We start from the raw sequence: 17,259 nt of genomic DNA on the forward strand, positions 1-17,259 counted from the left end.
TGTAGAATATAAATGTCTTAACACAACAACTAAGAAAAAGACATGAAGGCTATGTTAACCAGTTGGATGAAAGTATTTCAAATTGTATACAGAAACAATATACTGTATCCCATGATAGTATTAATGTACACAGCTATGATTTAATAATAATAAAAAAAAAGACATTCCTGGCATGTGATCACTTTTTAAAACTAGAAAGGAGATGGGAAGCACTGTGTGCCCACTTCCCAGGCAGGGGCAATCCCTTCAACTCTTAAACTCCTGCAACAGTGGCACAAGGAAACAAGTGACATGTTTATACGGCCACCAGCACTGTCCTCTTCCTCTTTAGGGAAAGGGTTGACACACCTCCAAAGGGCAGGTAAGAGAGAGAGACCTAATGTAAACACAGAATCAAAGGGCTAAGGACAATTGAGACTTTTTTAAAGAGCAGCAGAGTCAAGAAGCAAACAGTGATGTCAGGAAAAGGATGAAACCCAGAAACAGAGTGGCGACAGCACTGCAAGAGCGCCACACGGCATTCACACGTCAGATGTTTCATTTTAAACGTCCATATTTGCTTCCTTTTTAGCTCTGGTGCCAACTCTGTCACAGTACTTAGTAAAATTCATTTTAAAAAAAAATCCCACATGTATTTGCTCTAATCTATCCTTAAGATCATACATAATTTCCTTTCCTTCTTTTAACCGAATGATAAACATCCCTGTTTCTAAGTGTGCAGACTAATCTGCAAGGCAGTTTTAGAAGGGAAAGTCCTCACTCCTGATGCCAGGGGCATTTATTTGTGCCTTCTTCAGTGATCCGGGGAGTAAAGGTATGGATTGGTCTACAACCAAATGTTAATAATAATTTTAGGCTGAGTGCAGCGGCTCACACCTGTAATCCCAGCACTCTGGCAGGCTGAGAAGGGAAGACTGCTTGAGACCAGGAGTTCAACATCAGCCTGGGCAACACAGTGAGATCTCATCCCTACAAAAAGTCCCAGGTGCCTGGGAGGCTGAGGCAGGAGGAGCCCTTAAGCCCTGGAATTCAAGGCTGCAGAGAGCTGTGATCATGCCACTGCACTGCAGCCTGGGCAACAGAGACCTTGTCTCAAACAAATAATAATAATAACAATAATGATGATGATGATGATGATGATGATGATGTCAACCATTCCCCAGGCTCATGTAGAAAGACTGTTGGTGTTGTTAACAGTGAAACTCATTTCTGCCAAATGGAAAAAACTAACAGAAGGGCCACTGCTCAGTCTAAGTGGAGAAACCGTGTAATAATACGGTATCTGAAACAGCATTTGACCTCAGCAAGCCTATCTTCCAAGGGTCCCTTGTTGATATTTGAAAAGCCAGGTATCCTTTGCAGGAAACTTCAGTTTCCTCCTTTAGCGTCTTTTAGTAACGCTTTGATGCTTCAGAAAGACACAAAGTGGCCCCGGTGTTCAAGATTTAGTAAGAGCACAGGCCCGCTGAAAGGCAATCAGCATGTAGCTAAAATAAAACCTTTTGCATTCTCTAATTTGAACCTATGTGTGTAGTAGAATATTATGGACACACCTATGTCAACAGTCGCAGCCCATGAAGTGCAGCTGAAGACGGAGAGCACAGCCTCCCTGCTTGGTGCAGACGGGGCCCCAGAGAAGCACACCAGCCCACTGTCTGCCCCTGCTTTTTGTTATCTGCCTCTCAAAGGGCCTCACTGAGTCTCAGCCACTGCATTCTCTCCTCCCAGGGCAATGGCTGTTGAGAAGGGACACCAAGAAAGGGGCTTCAAGGCGGGTGGGAGGAAAACCTGGCCTGTGCAACAAGGAAGTCTGGAGGAGCCAGAGCATCATTCACCACCCAACCGATAGAAAAGGACAATAATGCCCGGTGATGCAGAGACCAGTGAAAGAGGACCAATTTCACACCGGGAGGATGGGCGTCTATACCCCACACTGCCCTTGTGTGCACCTCACCTTTTCTTCATCAGAGGGACCCACTTCCAACTCTCTTTGGAAGTGCTCTAAACTCTCTCTTTGTTCTTCCTCAGTAAAATCTCTCCTTGTTAGCTGAAACTTGTGTGGGTTGCTTTGGCTTTCTAGCCATACCACCTATGCCGTTTCCATTTTATTTTCAGTTTCCACTCATTCTTGCTTTCAATTACCCCCGCGCCTTAGTTCAGCTTCCTAGCTCAGCTGAGTAATCAAACCAGGTCACTGGGTTCGGGGAATCTGGAGCCCTGACCCCCAACCCATGTCCACAGCCATTCCCAGGAAGGGCAGGATAGAGAGGGGCCTCACCAAGCATCACTTCTTCATCTGGGTCTATATAGCCCACCCATCCCTGGGTGCAGGGGAAGGAACCTAGTGCATGCCTTTCTCCTCTCCAAGCAGTTCCCAATCAGTCAGCATTTACTGAACACCTCCACAGTGCTTACACTGAGCAGGTCTTGCAGGGGGATAGGACCAGAAGGGCACAGCATCACTTAGATTCAAGGCCTTTTCGCTTTACTTGAGGAGAACAATCCCTTGGCAAGATAAGACAGGTGCTTGTGTGATGTCAAATACATAAGCTAGAATTCACAAGTCCTTCCTCTGGGCTCCCATAGCCAACAGCGTGCTGTAGGAACAGTGAATACAATTTACTGAGTGCTATGTGACAGGCACTGCTCTCATGCACCAACCAGGTGTCAGAAGAGATAGGCACTATTACCCCCATTTCCTAAATAAGGAAATTGAGGCACAGTCCAGGGTCATGCATCTGATAAGGATTTATGGCTGAGCTGCTGTGACTTCACAGCCTTCCCGCCCCAGCCCCGGCATCATTCTGCACTGTGTTGTGAACAGTATTGGCTGTTTTCTCCTTGGGAGAAAGGGCTGTCTCCTGTTCATTGCCACGTACGGCCACAGTGTTGAGAAGACAAAAGGCATTATTTGATCATTGTTTGGAGTTCGTTGGATACTTTACAGGCTCCTTCAACTGACCTGGGAATAGGAACAAAGGAACAGCCACAAACGACAACTGGATCGCAAATCAGGATGAGGCAAGTAAGAGGCTTTCAGAGTAGAGTAGAACCCTGGTGGAAAGTGCGTGTCTTCCACATGCAGGACCCAAGCTGTCCTCCCATCACCAGCCCTGCTGCAGGACTCCTGGCCGGAGCAGAGATGAGAATACACCCGCCCAGGACACAGCAGCAGGTGCCCTCTGCCCCTGCTGTGATGACCCCTGAGTAGCAACTGCTGGAGTAGCCAGGAGCTAGGGGCAGCCAGACAGCAACTCACAAAACACCACCTTTATGACCTACAAAAATTAAATGTTAAAAAAGAGAAAATAAATGATGGCAAAGAAGTGGAGAAATAGCGCCCCTGCCCATTGCTGGGGTACAGGCCCTGGGGAAAACCCTGTGTGTCAGTTCCTCAAACTATTAGATATATGATTATCATATGATCCAGAAATGGCCCTTCTGGGTATATATCCAAAATAATAGGGAACAAGGGCATGAACAGACTTATACACCCGTGCTCACAGCAGTGGAAATAACAAGTTTATCAATGAATAAAGGGATAAACAAAATATGGTACACGCATACAGCAGAATATTATTCAACATTAAATAAGAAGGGAATTCTCACATGTGTACAACCTGCATAAATCCTTGAAGACGTTATGCTAAATGAAAGAAGCCAGACACAAAACGGCAAATACTGTCTGACTCTGCTCATCTGAGTTTCCTGGAACAGTCAAATTCATAGAGACAGATAGAGAATGGTGGTTGGCAGGAGCTGGAAGGAGCGGGCACTGAGGGGTTATTGGGCGCAGATGAGGAAAACATTCTGGAGATGACAGTACTGATGGTTGCAAAACAATGTACTGAATGTGACTGAACTATTTGCTTAAAAATGTGAAAGACAGTAAATTTTATGTTGTGTATATTTTACCACAATTTTTTTAAATGGCATATAAAAAAAGTTGAAGGAGCCTGTAAAGTATCCAACGAACTCCTGGGGTTAACTTATAAGAAAAGAGAACTTCTCCGTAACAGTGGCTATGGCCAAGACAAAAGTGTTCATTACAAGGAAAAAAGAAAACTCAGAACTACAAAACAGTGCTGATAGAACGGCCAGCATACTCAACTCTTCTGAGTTTGGGAATCCCTTTTGAAGGTTGAAATAAATTCCTCAATCCCCACATAACAAGAGAACTTTTGGTACCAACTGACTGTGAAAACACACACATTAACAGAGATCCTACAAACTCAAGAATGACCCTGTGAGATGAACGGAAATAAATTATTGATGACAACCCTCTACCTACATTTGGAAAAGGACGGTACATATCTAAAAGAGATATACTGTTTACTCTGCCCACCAGCAATGCTTGAAGCACAAAAGGATTCTCTGATCCTTTGAAATAGCACCCGAGGCCCCTGGAAACCCACCACCCACAGCGTGAGAACTCCAGGTCTATACTAACAAGAGCCTAAAACTCAGCAGTAAACCTCCCAGACGTAGTACTAAACTACACTGTTATGTACAAATGCAGCTCCTCTCAAAAAAGGAAAAGACAGTGCCTTCTCTCCCAGAAATACAGCTGTGCATTTACTCTGGCAGGAATGCTCATTGCCTGGGCTAACTCCAGAGGAGAGTGCAGTGTGCTGGCAGTCCTCTGCAGGCAAAGCCCTCAGAGCCTGCTCTGCAAGGGACTGCACACACACACACACACACACATATATATATATATATGCTATCACCTCCCAAGGGAATTGCCTCTTTGGGGTGAGGGTTCAGAACACTGGCACACCTCTCAACAATGATGTGTGTTCTATACACCTTCCTGTCCCTAAAGCAAAACGTCCTACAGCTATTTGGAATTTCTTCATGACTACTGACATGTCAGTCATTTAAATGTCATCCTCACTGTCATCCCAGTGTGAATTACACAGATCGTATGCCTAGCTCTGTGATGGGCAGACCCTACTCAAGAGGGCGTCTCTCGATTTTCCAGAAATTTAATTTTTTAGAAGCGATATCACAGTGCATTATTGCTTGTGTGGCTCACTGCAGTACCAGGAAACTAAATGTAAAATAGAGGAGGGTAGGAGTAGGGAAGGGGAGGGGAGGGAGAGGGCATTATGAGGAGAGAAGGAAGAATGAGGAGAAAAGGAAGAACGAGAAGAGAAAAGGATTATTTTACATCAATCAATGTACTTTTCCAAAAGTAAAGATTTCTGTAAAAGAACAAAAGATCATTATTCTGTTAAATTAGTGCCTTCCAGAGGTATCAAACTAACCTCTGAAAACTGGGGATAAAGGATGAACATGGGAAATCATTCACCTATTTAGCTGATTTTATGATACTAATGAAAATGTGAGCCCTCATAAAACTCTTGCATTGAATTCATAACTCCAAATTACCTGAACATTTTAGCCACCAGCTACTATGGTGTAAAAGCATCACTGGACTTTCAGTGGCCTGAAAATGCAAAGATATGAAACATTTTCATTAACAAAACCCCTAGGATTCTAGAAAGTGATCATCACTTCAATGGGCAAGACCCAGCAGATAATGAACATCCATAAAATTTTCTAGACTGTTTTCTCTATTGGAGAGATTTAAAGAATTTCAGAAGCTTAGGGAAAAGCAAGAGGAAAGAACTAAACGGCTCTTAAAGGGGAGAGATACGTGAGGCTATTGCCAAAGACCACCTTGTGTTTGGGACTGAGTCAAATCCCCGTTGGGAATTAAAAACTTGGTGTTGATGCCTTCAAATTCCATGTTCTCAACACCATCGAAGCAGAGTGTTGGAGCAATCTGATTAACCCAGAAAAAGGAGAATGTTTTTGGAGGGCAAGGCCAGCTACCTCAGCTTGCTGAGAGGCTTGGTTTTGAGCTGTGTGCTTTATCTTGTTTTCAGCACTAGGGAGTTGTCCAAAGTGAAGCAACAGTATGAGGAACAGAGAGCGGAGGATTTTCTGCCTGGCCACTGCTCTTGTGAAGGAGGGCCAACATAAGCCAGCCGTCAGGACGGGATATGCGCCTCTTTTATAAACCCTTCCTCAGTCACATGGAAGATGGGCGCAAGAGAGCATCTATAGCTAAGCGGAATATATACCTAATAAAGGAATTGCAGGATCAAAGACCAAAAACCACCTTACAACAAAGATATTTGTATCAGAATATTTATTGCAGCCCAAATCATAATTGCCAGGTCATGAAAGAAGCCCAAGTGCCCATCAATCCACGAATGGATCAATGAACTATGGTATATGTACACCATGGAATACTATGCAGCCATAGAGAAAGATGGAGACTTTACATCCTTCATGTTCACATGGATGGAGCTGGAAAATGTTCTTCTTAGCAAAGTATCACAAGAATGGAAGAAAAAGTATCGAATGTACACAGCCCTGTTATGAAAGTAATTTATAGCTCTCATATGAAAGCTATAACCTAATTATAGCCTAAGGAAATGGGGAGGGGGAAGGGAGGGGAGGGGGTGGATGGGTGGAGGGAAGGTGATTGGAAGAAGCACCGATAACGCTTATCTTTCAAGGGTACAAGTGAATCTTTCTAAAAGTAGAATATAAATGTCTTAACACAATAACTAAGAAAATGACATAAAGGCTATGTTAACCAGTTTGAGGAAAATATTTCAAATTGTATATGAAAACACCACACTGTACCCCATGATTGCATTAATGTACACAGCTAACGTTTAATAAAATAAATAAATAAATAAATCTAAGCTGAGTCTCCAAGCACAGAGAGCACCAAGAAGAATTGTTAGTTAATAATGACAAACAATGGCATTGGGGAGATAGAGAAGGTGCATAAAGAATCAGAGGCTATGATCCAGTTCAATACACTCGACAACTAAAACCCTTCGAAAGCAGACAGAGCCAATGTTAAGTTTCTCCCCATTAGCTATCTTTACCTGTCCCTGGGTCTTGCATAAAACCTTCTGAACCATCAGAGGCTGTTTCTGTAAGAGAAAGGAGACAAGTATAGTGGAATGACTAGTCTTTGCTTGTGCCTTGGGACAGAGAGAGCTCTGTCACCTATGGGCTGGGTGACCTTGGACAAGTCCCAGAACCAGCATAAGCATTCCAACCTCATAAAATGAAGAAACAATAATTGTTTGCATTTTAAAATAATTACCTCCCACCTCCTTTTCGTCCCTTAGGGAAAGTAAGAAGGTAATTGTTTATATTAAAACCTGAGTTGTTTTAAATTGTTTGCATTTTAAAATAATTACCTCCCACCTCCTTTTCGTCCCTTAGGGAAAGTAAGAAGGTAATTGTTTATATTAAAACCTGAGTCTTCTCGCTGATAAAAATAAATTCACATTATCTATGTAACACGAATCCTACTGAGTTGTTTGTCCAGGATTTATAATAAGGTTTTCACTCATGCAGGCATGTTATAGATGCAGACAGACACAACTACACACACAGAGACACACGGGCACTTTCCCAACATTACATCTTTTTTACACTACTGAAAGGCAGACATTTCTGAGACTAACAATTCAGCCTGCACATTTGGGCGTGCTGCAGGTGTGTATAATGGATACCCAGTGAACACTTTTCACAGCTAATAGGTAGCGGGATCTGTAGCGAAGCCATGAAGCTGAAAATAACACCCAGTTTCCAAAACAAGGATTTTCTCTTGCTTCAAAGAATAATTGTTTTAAGTTAACCCCTTTGCTGATAGATGTTAGCTCAAAGACACCCTGTGAAAAGCAGAAGCCTCCTGCCGAATGTGTTCTTTAAAGTCTTTCCTTGATGGCAGAGGTGTGCAAGAGTCTTTGATTTCCACCACCTGCCCTTTCCTAGAATCCAAAGTTATTGATTAGCCCACCAATTGAGCACGATTAGCACACTGAGATTGTCACCACCCTATCTTAAACATTTGGCAGCTCCTAAAGTTCCCAAGTAATCATGGCACAGATAAGTCTAGATAAGTCTAGGGTAATGTTTTATTATTTGTCCTTTGGATTTAAAGGCAAATAAACATTTCTGTCATATGCTTAGGGAAAGCCCCCCCCCCCCAAAAAAGCATCCTTTAGTTTTAGAGGAAATATCAGCAAGCCTGCAGTTGAGCTTAATAAACAGAGGCAGCTGCTTACTACCAGAGGCCAAAGTCCAACTTGGAGTTAAAAATGGAATCCCGTCGAAAATGTGACCATCAGAACATCCAATTAAGTGACAATCAGCCCAGCTCACAAGAAGCAGGGGAGAGAGCTGCCCACTTCCAGAACCTGCCTGGGAATCCAGTGTGTCAGCCTGCTTAACCTCAAATGATCATCCTTCCCAGATAACTGCCCAGATCCCCCACTCTTGGAAACCTAAGAAGAATTATTTCTACTATACTTAGCATGGTGTGCTAAACGATTCTAAACTCTACATTAGTGTCAAGATGTGGATTAATATATCTGACATTTACATTTTCAGCCCACCTGGAAGAGGCTAAGGCAGGATTACTGGTTCTAACCCAGGTCCTGCCCCCAACTCGCTGTGTGGCCCCAGGCAAGTCACTTAACAAATCATGATGTGAAATAATGAGTCTCACAGTAGTAGTATTTCCCAAAAAGTGATGCACAAGCCATTTGCATCTAAATGCCAGGGATGTTTTTGTCACCCCAGAGTAGGGCCCAAAGGTATATCCCAGGAAATATACATACGCAATAGTAGTTCTCAACCATTTTCCCATCCCTCCCCATTCCTGGAGATAAAACAACACTTTCTAGGCCCTCTTTGCAGTTACAGGTGGGCCATGTAACTGGTACAGGCTCATAGGCTCTGACTAGAGGCCAAAGCTCTTAAGAACCAGTGTGCAGTGCCCAGCTCTCTCCCCTGCCATAGCAAACTGCAGACACGGAAGACCTGGCAGGAGTGAGAGTAAACTGTTTGTGTGTTATCAGAGCACAGGCTGGCTCTGGCTAAGGTTGGTCTTGAACCTGTGAGCTCAGGCAATCCATCCACCTCTGATTCAATCATCCCAAAGGCCACCTACTTACAAGAAGAAAAGAAGACAGCTTCCCAACGTGTGGTCCCCATGGCTTGCAGTTAACTGACAGCTGGGGCAGATACTTACCACAATTTTTTCTTTGCTAACTGAATTCTAATTTTGTTCATCACAGCAATGTGTTCAGCCCCAAAAGACGAAACAAGATTCCTCTATTTGAGGGGTTATCAACCTTTACAGGAATCAGACTCACCTGAAAAGCTTAGTAAATACAGATTGCTTGGCTCCAAGCCCTCCCAAAGTTGAAGACTGGGAGCTTTCATTTCTAGCAAGTTTTCAGTGAAAGCTGATGCTCCTGGTCTGGGGATGCTGATGTTGATGTTTGAGGGGCCACACTTTGAGAATCACTGGTCTAAGTCAATCTTGGGAATATCAATGTCCTTCATCAGACACTTGCTTTGCTATCCCCCCTTGCAGGTAGAAATGGCCATGTGACCCAACTTCAAGCAATGAGATAGAAAGGGAAATTTGCAGGGTAATTTCTGGGAAAAAACTTTTCTAAAAAGAATCCCTGCCAACACAATATTGAAAGAGAAGACGGAAATTGCAGGACTAACACTAACTTCAATACTTAGTATAAAGCTACAGTAATCAAGACAACATGGTATTAGGGAAAGAAAAGACAAATAGATCGATGGAATAGAACAGAGAGTGCAAAAATAGACTCATGTAGAGTCAACTTGTCTTTGACTATGGAGCAAAGACAATATAATGGAGAAAGATATCTTTTCAACAAATAGTGCTGGAACAACAAAACATCCACACGCAAAGAGGGTGGCTGTAAGTACAGACTTACACCCTTCATAAACATTAACTTAAAATGCTCAACATAGCTAAGTGTAAAACGCAAAACTATCAAAATCCTAGAAGAGAACATAGGAAAAAAATCTAGATGGCCTGGGGTTTGGCAATGACTTTTTAGATATGACAACAAAAACACAATCCATAAAAGAAATAATTGATAAACTGGACTTCATTAAAGTTAAAAACTTCTTCTCTGTTGCAGATACTATCAAAAGAATGGGGAAAAAAACACATACACACACACACACAGGTAGAAAATATTTGCAAAGGATTTATCTGATAAAGGACTGCAATTCAAAATGTATACGGAACTCTCAAAACTCAACAATCAGAAAACAAACAGGCCTGGCATGTGGCTCATGCATATAATTCTAGCACTCTGGGAGGCTGAGCCAGGTGGATTGCCTGAACTCACAGGTTCGAGACCAGCCTGAGCCAGAGTGAGACCTTGTCTTGAAAAATAGCCAGGTGTTGAGGCGGGTGCCTGTAGTCCCAGCTTGCCCAGCTTGTCCCTCCCTTGGGAGGCCGAGGCAAGAGAATCACTTGAGCCCAAGATTAAAGGTTGCTGTGAGCTGTGACACTACAACACTCTACTTAGGGTGACAAAGTGAGACTCTTTCTCAAAAAAAAGAAAGCAAACAGCCCAATTTAAAAATAGGCCAAAATCCTTAAGAAACACCTCACCAAAGAAGATATACAGATGGTACATAAGCATATGAAAGGATGTTCCACATGATGTATCATCAGGGAAATGCGAATTAAAGTGAGATACCACCACACACTTAGAATTGCAAAAATCCAGAACACTGACAACAGCAAATGCTGATGAAGATGTGGAGCAGCAGGAACGCTCATTCATTGCTGGGGGGAATGCAGAACTGTACAGCCACCTTGGAAAACATTTTGGCAGTTTCTTAGACAACTAAACATACTCTTAGCATACGATCCAACAATCACATACTTTTATATTTATCCAAAGACGTTGAAGATTTATGTCCCCACAAAAAAACCTGCGTAGGCATGTTTACAGCAGCTTTATTTATAATTGCCGAAACTTGAAAGCAACCAAGATGTGCTTTAGGAGAGGAATGGAGAAATATCAATAAACTATGGTACATCCAGAAAATGGAATAGTATTCAGCACTAAAAAGAAATGAGCTGTCAAGCCATGAAAAGACATGTAGGAAATTTCAATGCATATTACTAAGTTAAAAAAGCCGATCTGAAAAGTCTACATACAGTATGATTCCAACTATCTGACGTTCTGGAAAAGGCAAAACCACAGACAGAGTAAAAAGATGAGGGGTTGTCAGTGGTTAGAGGAGAGGGAGAGATGAATAGGCAGAGGAATTTTAGGAGAGTGAAATACTTCGCATGATACTATAATAGCAGATACACATCACTGTAAATTTGCCCAAATCCATAGACTTATGTAAATTATTCACTCTGGGTGATAATGATGTGTTGATGTGGGCTCATTAATTGTAACAAACATCACTCTGGAGGGGGAAGCTGATAACGGGGAAGGCCATGCACATGTGGGGGCGAGGAGCGTATGGGATATCTGTACTTTCCTCTCAATTTTGCTGTGAATATAAAACTCTTCTTAAAAAGTTTTTTGTTTTAAAAAAAGGGAGGGGTTCTTTTTGTCTTGCCTTCAATGAGGTTGGGTGAAGACGTGATGTTTGGTCATGGGCACCCATCTTGCAACCATGAGTTGACAAGCCTGAGCATAAAGGGCCAACATGCCAGGGAGAACAGAGCAGAGAGAGGGAACAAATCTTGGTACAACTGACATTGTGGAACCGGCGGCACCATTCTGATTCAACCTACCTCCAGGCTTCTTGCTGTGAGAGGTAAGGATCTAAATTCTCACCCCATTACTAATCAGTATTGGGGGTGTGGGAGTTGTCAGAATCAACAGTTACGGTATCAAAATAGTTACTTATGTTAAAAATTCTGACCAACAGCCAACCAACAGAGTGAGAAAGGGAGGGTTCTCATGCACAAATCCTGGATCATAATAACTATAATATCATAAAAGACTCTGAAAAAAACACAGCCTTGCACAAAGGTCATTACAAGCTTACACTAAAAAAAGTACTTCTGCAAAAAAATACGCCTGCCCAGCAACTGCCCCTCCAACCCTGGACTGGTCATACCCTTGTTATTGATCCCTACAGCCAAGGTAATTATCTCTAAAGAATTATGTCATCTTTCTCATTTCTCCTTTAAAAATCTTTGCCTTCCTTTACCTCCCTGAATACATACACAGTTCACAATGGCATGTGTATTACCACTGCAATGCCCATTCTTGAATAAATATCATTCTCTTTTAATGAGCCTCTCTTTGGCTGTTATAGAAGGTGACATAAACGGTGTCAGAAGTGGGATGGAAGTGAGCTCACCCCATAGGAATCAGAGGCCCCTGGAATCAAGTGTGATACTAACTGATCCCTCTGTGCTCTCCACATCTGTGAGTTACCTTTTTGACCTCAGTGAAATGAGATTCTTGGGTGCCTTCCCTTTGGTGAGTTTTTGTTTGTTTTAAGGCCTTTTGGTTTTGTTTTGAACTTTATGCAGAATCTGCCATGGCTGTGAGGCTACCTTAAATAAAGGAACTCCCATGTCTCCCTTGGGACGCTAAAAGAGGGGTGCTTTGTTTTTGTTTTTGGAAAGCCCTTTCTGGCATAAAAGCAAGCGTCTTTCTGGTTTGAGTACTCCGCTTTCTACAGAATTTACATGTTGTCTGTGATGAGTGTCTTTTCTGTTGCATTCATCTTCGGTTCTTTCTACACACCATAAACTAAAATGTTAGTTTAATATTTTACTTGGTTTGCACACCCAGCTTAAAATTTTGTGAGCACCCTAATTTTGATTTCATTTTGATGTGCTTACACGTGTCTAAAGAATTTGGCACCTTTCTTTTTCCCTTATTTTTGAACATCTTCTGAAAGCCAAATTAAACATCCTAAATGGCGGCACAAGATGGCCATTTAAAATTGTTGTTTTAAGCTGCTGTATCTGTGGTCATCTGCTGCACCGCAATAGCAAACCAATACAGCAGGAAAGACTTAATTTACAATAAAGTGGACCTTTTGGCAACAGAGCTAAAGCTGCATCTCTGGATCAGCTTATCAGCAATAAACTGACATTCTGCTCTCCATTTGACTCCTCGATTTCCAATTAGCTCTGAACTCCAGAGGAGAAGAAAGAGTTTTTATTTATTCATTCCATAAAAACCCCAACAGTCAGGCATTTTATTATTCTGCAACCAAAAGCACTCTGAAGTAATTCAATACCCCTCTTTAATTCTTTACAACAAGGATCAGATCTGAGATGTGTTGGAAAGATCCAAACCAGAGTCACCTCAAGATGAAGGCCTACTGTATATTTTATTTTTGCTCCACAGTAAGTCCTCTCCTCCCAAGAGCTGGGAGGAAACATAATCAATGAAGACAAATAATCGTTAAGCAGGAAAAAGGTAAGTAAAGCTTCCCCGTGAAAAGTACGAATTCACACCCCCAAGCTTTCTTAGTGTATATGATTTTCACTTCCCAATTAATCACCTATCCATAACTGGCCTTTTAAATGTAGTTTAAATGAATGGCAAAGAGCTTAGAGATTTTCTACCAAACCCTACATACAGAATCGATTGTATATTCAGGAAATCTGCTTATATTCCTCTTCGAATTCAGTCACCCCTTCCAATAGCCACCCTCCAACATTTGGCAAATGCATTCCTTTTGTGCTGCCAATTCAATAATTTACATCTGTCTGGCCTTCCTAAAAGACTCCTGGTCTTTGATGGCGCTACATGAAAACCAAGCAGACAATCAGCATAAAGATGAAATGTGAGGTTTTTAAGGCTCAGTCCCAGAATCTGTTGAATGACCCATTTAAGAGGCAGCTTTAGGGGGGAGCAGAACAGTACCACCCTGTCTGTCTGGAATTCAAATTAGGGGAAACTAAGTCCCTGAATTTAGTAGCAGATGTAGTCCAAACAATTACAACCTCTTTGTCCCTCATTTAGAATACAGTAATTAAAATTTCTTGGCAAAGGGGAATTTCAAAAGCTTTTAGTCCAAACTTAAAGAGCTACAAGGTGGTAGCTAAGAGGGTACCTCTGAGAAGTTTAAAACAACTCTGAGACAGGCTGCCGTGTCTGGTGCAGGGAGAACTAAACATCTGAGAAACAGAGAAGCTGAACACTGCCGGTTTCCATGGTGACCACTCTAAGAAGCGCTCAAGTGTTCACTCTAAGGAGCCCCAGCGCTTAGGGAGCAAAGGCTGTGGGACATTCCAATAAAGCAAACAGCACGGAGATACTCAGTGAAACCTGAATGAGGTGCTACCCTGCTCACAGTGGCTTCTCTTGTGAGACAGAGTGCCCAGCAGCTCTGGGCTGTATGGGTCTAGCCCTGTGCCAAGTTCTTTTCCACACACTATTTCATTTAATCATCACCAAAACCTTAGAAAGTAGATTTAAGTTCCATACCCTTTTGTGGATGAGTAAAGTGAGGCAGTTAACTTATCCAGGATCCCTGAGCTTATAAACAGTGGCTCTCATCTAACTATGGAGCCTTATTTCTCCCACTCTCCTCTTAAATAAAAACAACTCTGACACTTCTCAACTGGGAGACTCTCTTACATTATAAAGAGAAGTATAAACCGGGATTTCAGAGACACAGTCTTGAACTCAAAGTTTGAGAGTTCTTATCTCAGAGAGGAGGAAAGCACAGCTTTAGAGCTTACTACTGAGCTACCTTTGCCCATCATTTCTAGATGTCATTTTTAAATATTGTCATCATAAGAAAGAATTCTCTGAAGTAGGTTTGAAAGACTCGAGAATGAGGTCAGTACTGAGTAAGAGAGCAGAAATGACCTTGCACCTAAGCAAAATAAGTGTTCTGTGAAATCGTATGAATGAGTGTGAGTTAAAGGGTTTCAGGAACCCCAGTTCAATCACTCATCTGCTCCACATGCTTGTCGCTGATGCCAGGAATACCATCCTTTGTAAATAAATCCCTTGAGTTGAGAAGTTTGTCCCTTGTTTAAAGATAAATATTCCCAACATGGGAGAAAATGCCCACTGAGGCAATGGAAGTCATTAATACTGTAGTATAAAATAGTACATCAGGATACTATTGCTGAGGAGCTAATTATTACTAATCCCAAGTGCTGAGGAGCACTCAGCAGTGGGAGGAGGAAGAGGGAGAAGCCATTAGGAGACGGGTGCAATGCCCAGAACCGTGTCTGGAGGAATGCAAGCTTCTAGAAGAAACCAGGATTAGTCTGAAGATGCTGTGGTTGGAAATAAGATAGAGTGAAGAAGCACCCAAAACAACATGGATGGACTGACAATTCTCTGCTTCATGGCAAACACAACAAGGAACCCATCTTCCATCTTTAGGGAGAAACCGAGTTTATCTCACCTCTTTGGAAAATCCGTATTGGTAAATTCATACTTAATTCCCCTCTGTTGTGATTGCAGAAAAACCTTCTAAAACACAAAGCTATGCAAGAGGAGGGGGTTTGGGCTCAGCGTCTCCAATTGCAATCGGCCAAAGCAGAATATACAATCATGACACAGAACTATTCCATTAAAAGCAGACGATGCCCTGACACTGCCTTCTGGATCCTGCGGGCTGCAGCCAACTGGATCATAGTGGTTAGGGTGCAAGTAGGAAGCAATACTCACTCGAAAGACTTTCTCCACTCTTGCAATGCTTTTCCCAAAGATGGTTCCAAGTTGGTCTCCAATTCCAGCCAATAAGAAACCAAAGAGTGGAATTCCAAAGATGGCATATAAAATACAAAAGATTTTGCCTCCTTCAGTGCTTGGAGCAATATTCCCATACCCTGGTGAGAAATATTAAAAAGAGAGAAGAAGAGTGGCAGAGAGATTAGAGTCAGTAGACCAGAGGTCAGTAGACCAAAGAATCCACACACTTTTTAAAAGGTTTGTACCTTCCCCCCACTTCACAAGCTTTAGGGAATAGAAGTTCATTTCAAAGGGTCAATACGGTCCGAACATTATTCCATCGCTTCTCTTGCTTCTTGTAAACAGTTTTTAAGGTTTCCTGGATCAGCTTGGTTCATGTAGCTCAGCGGCCAGGGTGCTGGCCACATACACCAGGGCTGGTGGGTTCAAACCCAGCCCGGGCCTACTAAAAACAATAATGACAACTACAACAAAAAAATAGCTGTGGCAGGCTCCTGTAGTCCCAGCAACTCGGGAGGCTGAGGCACAAAAATCGTTTAAGCTCAAGAGTTTGAGGTTGCTGTGAGCTGTGATGCCACATCACTCTACCAAGGGCGACAAAACGAGACTCTGTCTCAAAAACTAACTAAATAAATAAATAAATAAAGGTTTCCTCAATCTGAAAACATTTTAGGAAATTGGCAGTCACTCAGAACTGCATTTCTGATGGAAAATGATAATTTTTTCAGAAACAGCAGACATAATTGGCATGTCTGCTTTAGGGAGAGCTGAACATCTGGGAAGGAGTTACCCTTGCCTTTTTTAGATTTGACAAGACTTCTCTTTCACAGTCTTGTCAGTGGACATCCTCTCCACCTGGACAGACTGGGGCTGTCTCCAAGGGTGATGAGTGCTTCACGTTAAAGAGGTATCCTGGTCTAGTGCAAATTCAGAGAGGACCCATGAATCGGACAGCCCTAGGCTGGGGAAGCCTAAAAACAGGGGAAAGTAGGAAAGAACTTTGTCCTCCTTCTCCCACTGACAGTGAAGTTCAGCTCCTGGCTCTCTTTGCCTCTTTCCTGAGAACTCCATGCCATCTCTGAGGTCTGCCTCTCCTCCCACCCACCTTTTGCACTGAGGACAGGTGCTAAATAAATGCTTGTTGGTGGGATGAATATTTGAATACAGAAGAATCTATTTACAGTCAGATCTATTAATGTGTTCTAAATGTGCTTTGATAACGACAACATCTGCATTCTTAAGAGTTTTGCAATTACATAGGTAACTTATGTATAAGGAATATTGAACCTAATGGGGTTAAAGAGAGTATTGCCAGAAGAAAAAGAAAAGCTTATAACATCAGCACAATTTATGGAGAGATGAGAATCTAAATTACTTGATACTCATCTTCATGCCGATTGGCATTACAATCTTACACTAACTACCATCCAGATGACCATCTAACCATTCTCCCAAATTTGGACAACTTATGTTGGGCCTATTTCTGAATCCAGGCGATGGGTGAGTTATTAGGTCTGTTGAGTCACATTGGGAACGTAATACAGTAAAGAAAATGTTGATGGTTCATCCATCAATCAGCCACCTATAGACCTAGAGAACTCACGGTTCATTTCTGCTTTGGGCGATGAGTCACTTGGCTATTTCCCTTTTCAATTTTCTGCTCTGAATCATCCAAACCTCTTATCACAAATCATCTAAATTCCAGTTTCCATTCTTTTTTTTTTTT

General features: G+C 42.3%; 1 protein-coding gene across 2 annotated transcripts in view; it reads right to left on the reverse strand.

The window, feature by feature from the left end:
* The window catches only part of KCNK10 (potassium two pore domain channel subfamily K member 10), a 136,182-nt gene that overhangs the window by 22,609 nt on the left and 96,314 nt on the right, over positions 1 to 17,259 (reverse strand). For both annotated transcript variants that reach the window (XM_003786965.2, XM_003786964.2), the window contains exon 4: positions 15,510 to 15,670. In XM_003786965.2, the coding sequence (XP_003787013.1) occupies positions 15,510 to 15,670 (161 nt within the window). The remainder of the gene's footprint in view (positions 1 to 15,509; positions 15,671 to 17,259) is intronic.

Source organism: Otolemur garnettii, unplaced genomic scaffold (genome assembly GCF_000181295.1).
Source record: "Otolemur garnettii isolate 467f Iridium unplaced genomic scaffold, OtoGar3 scaffold00020, whole genome shotgun sequence".
Lineage (NCBI taxonomy): Eukaryota > Metazoa > Chordata > Mammalia > Primates > Galagidae > Otolemur > Otolemur garnettii.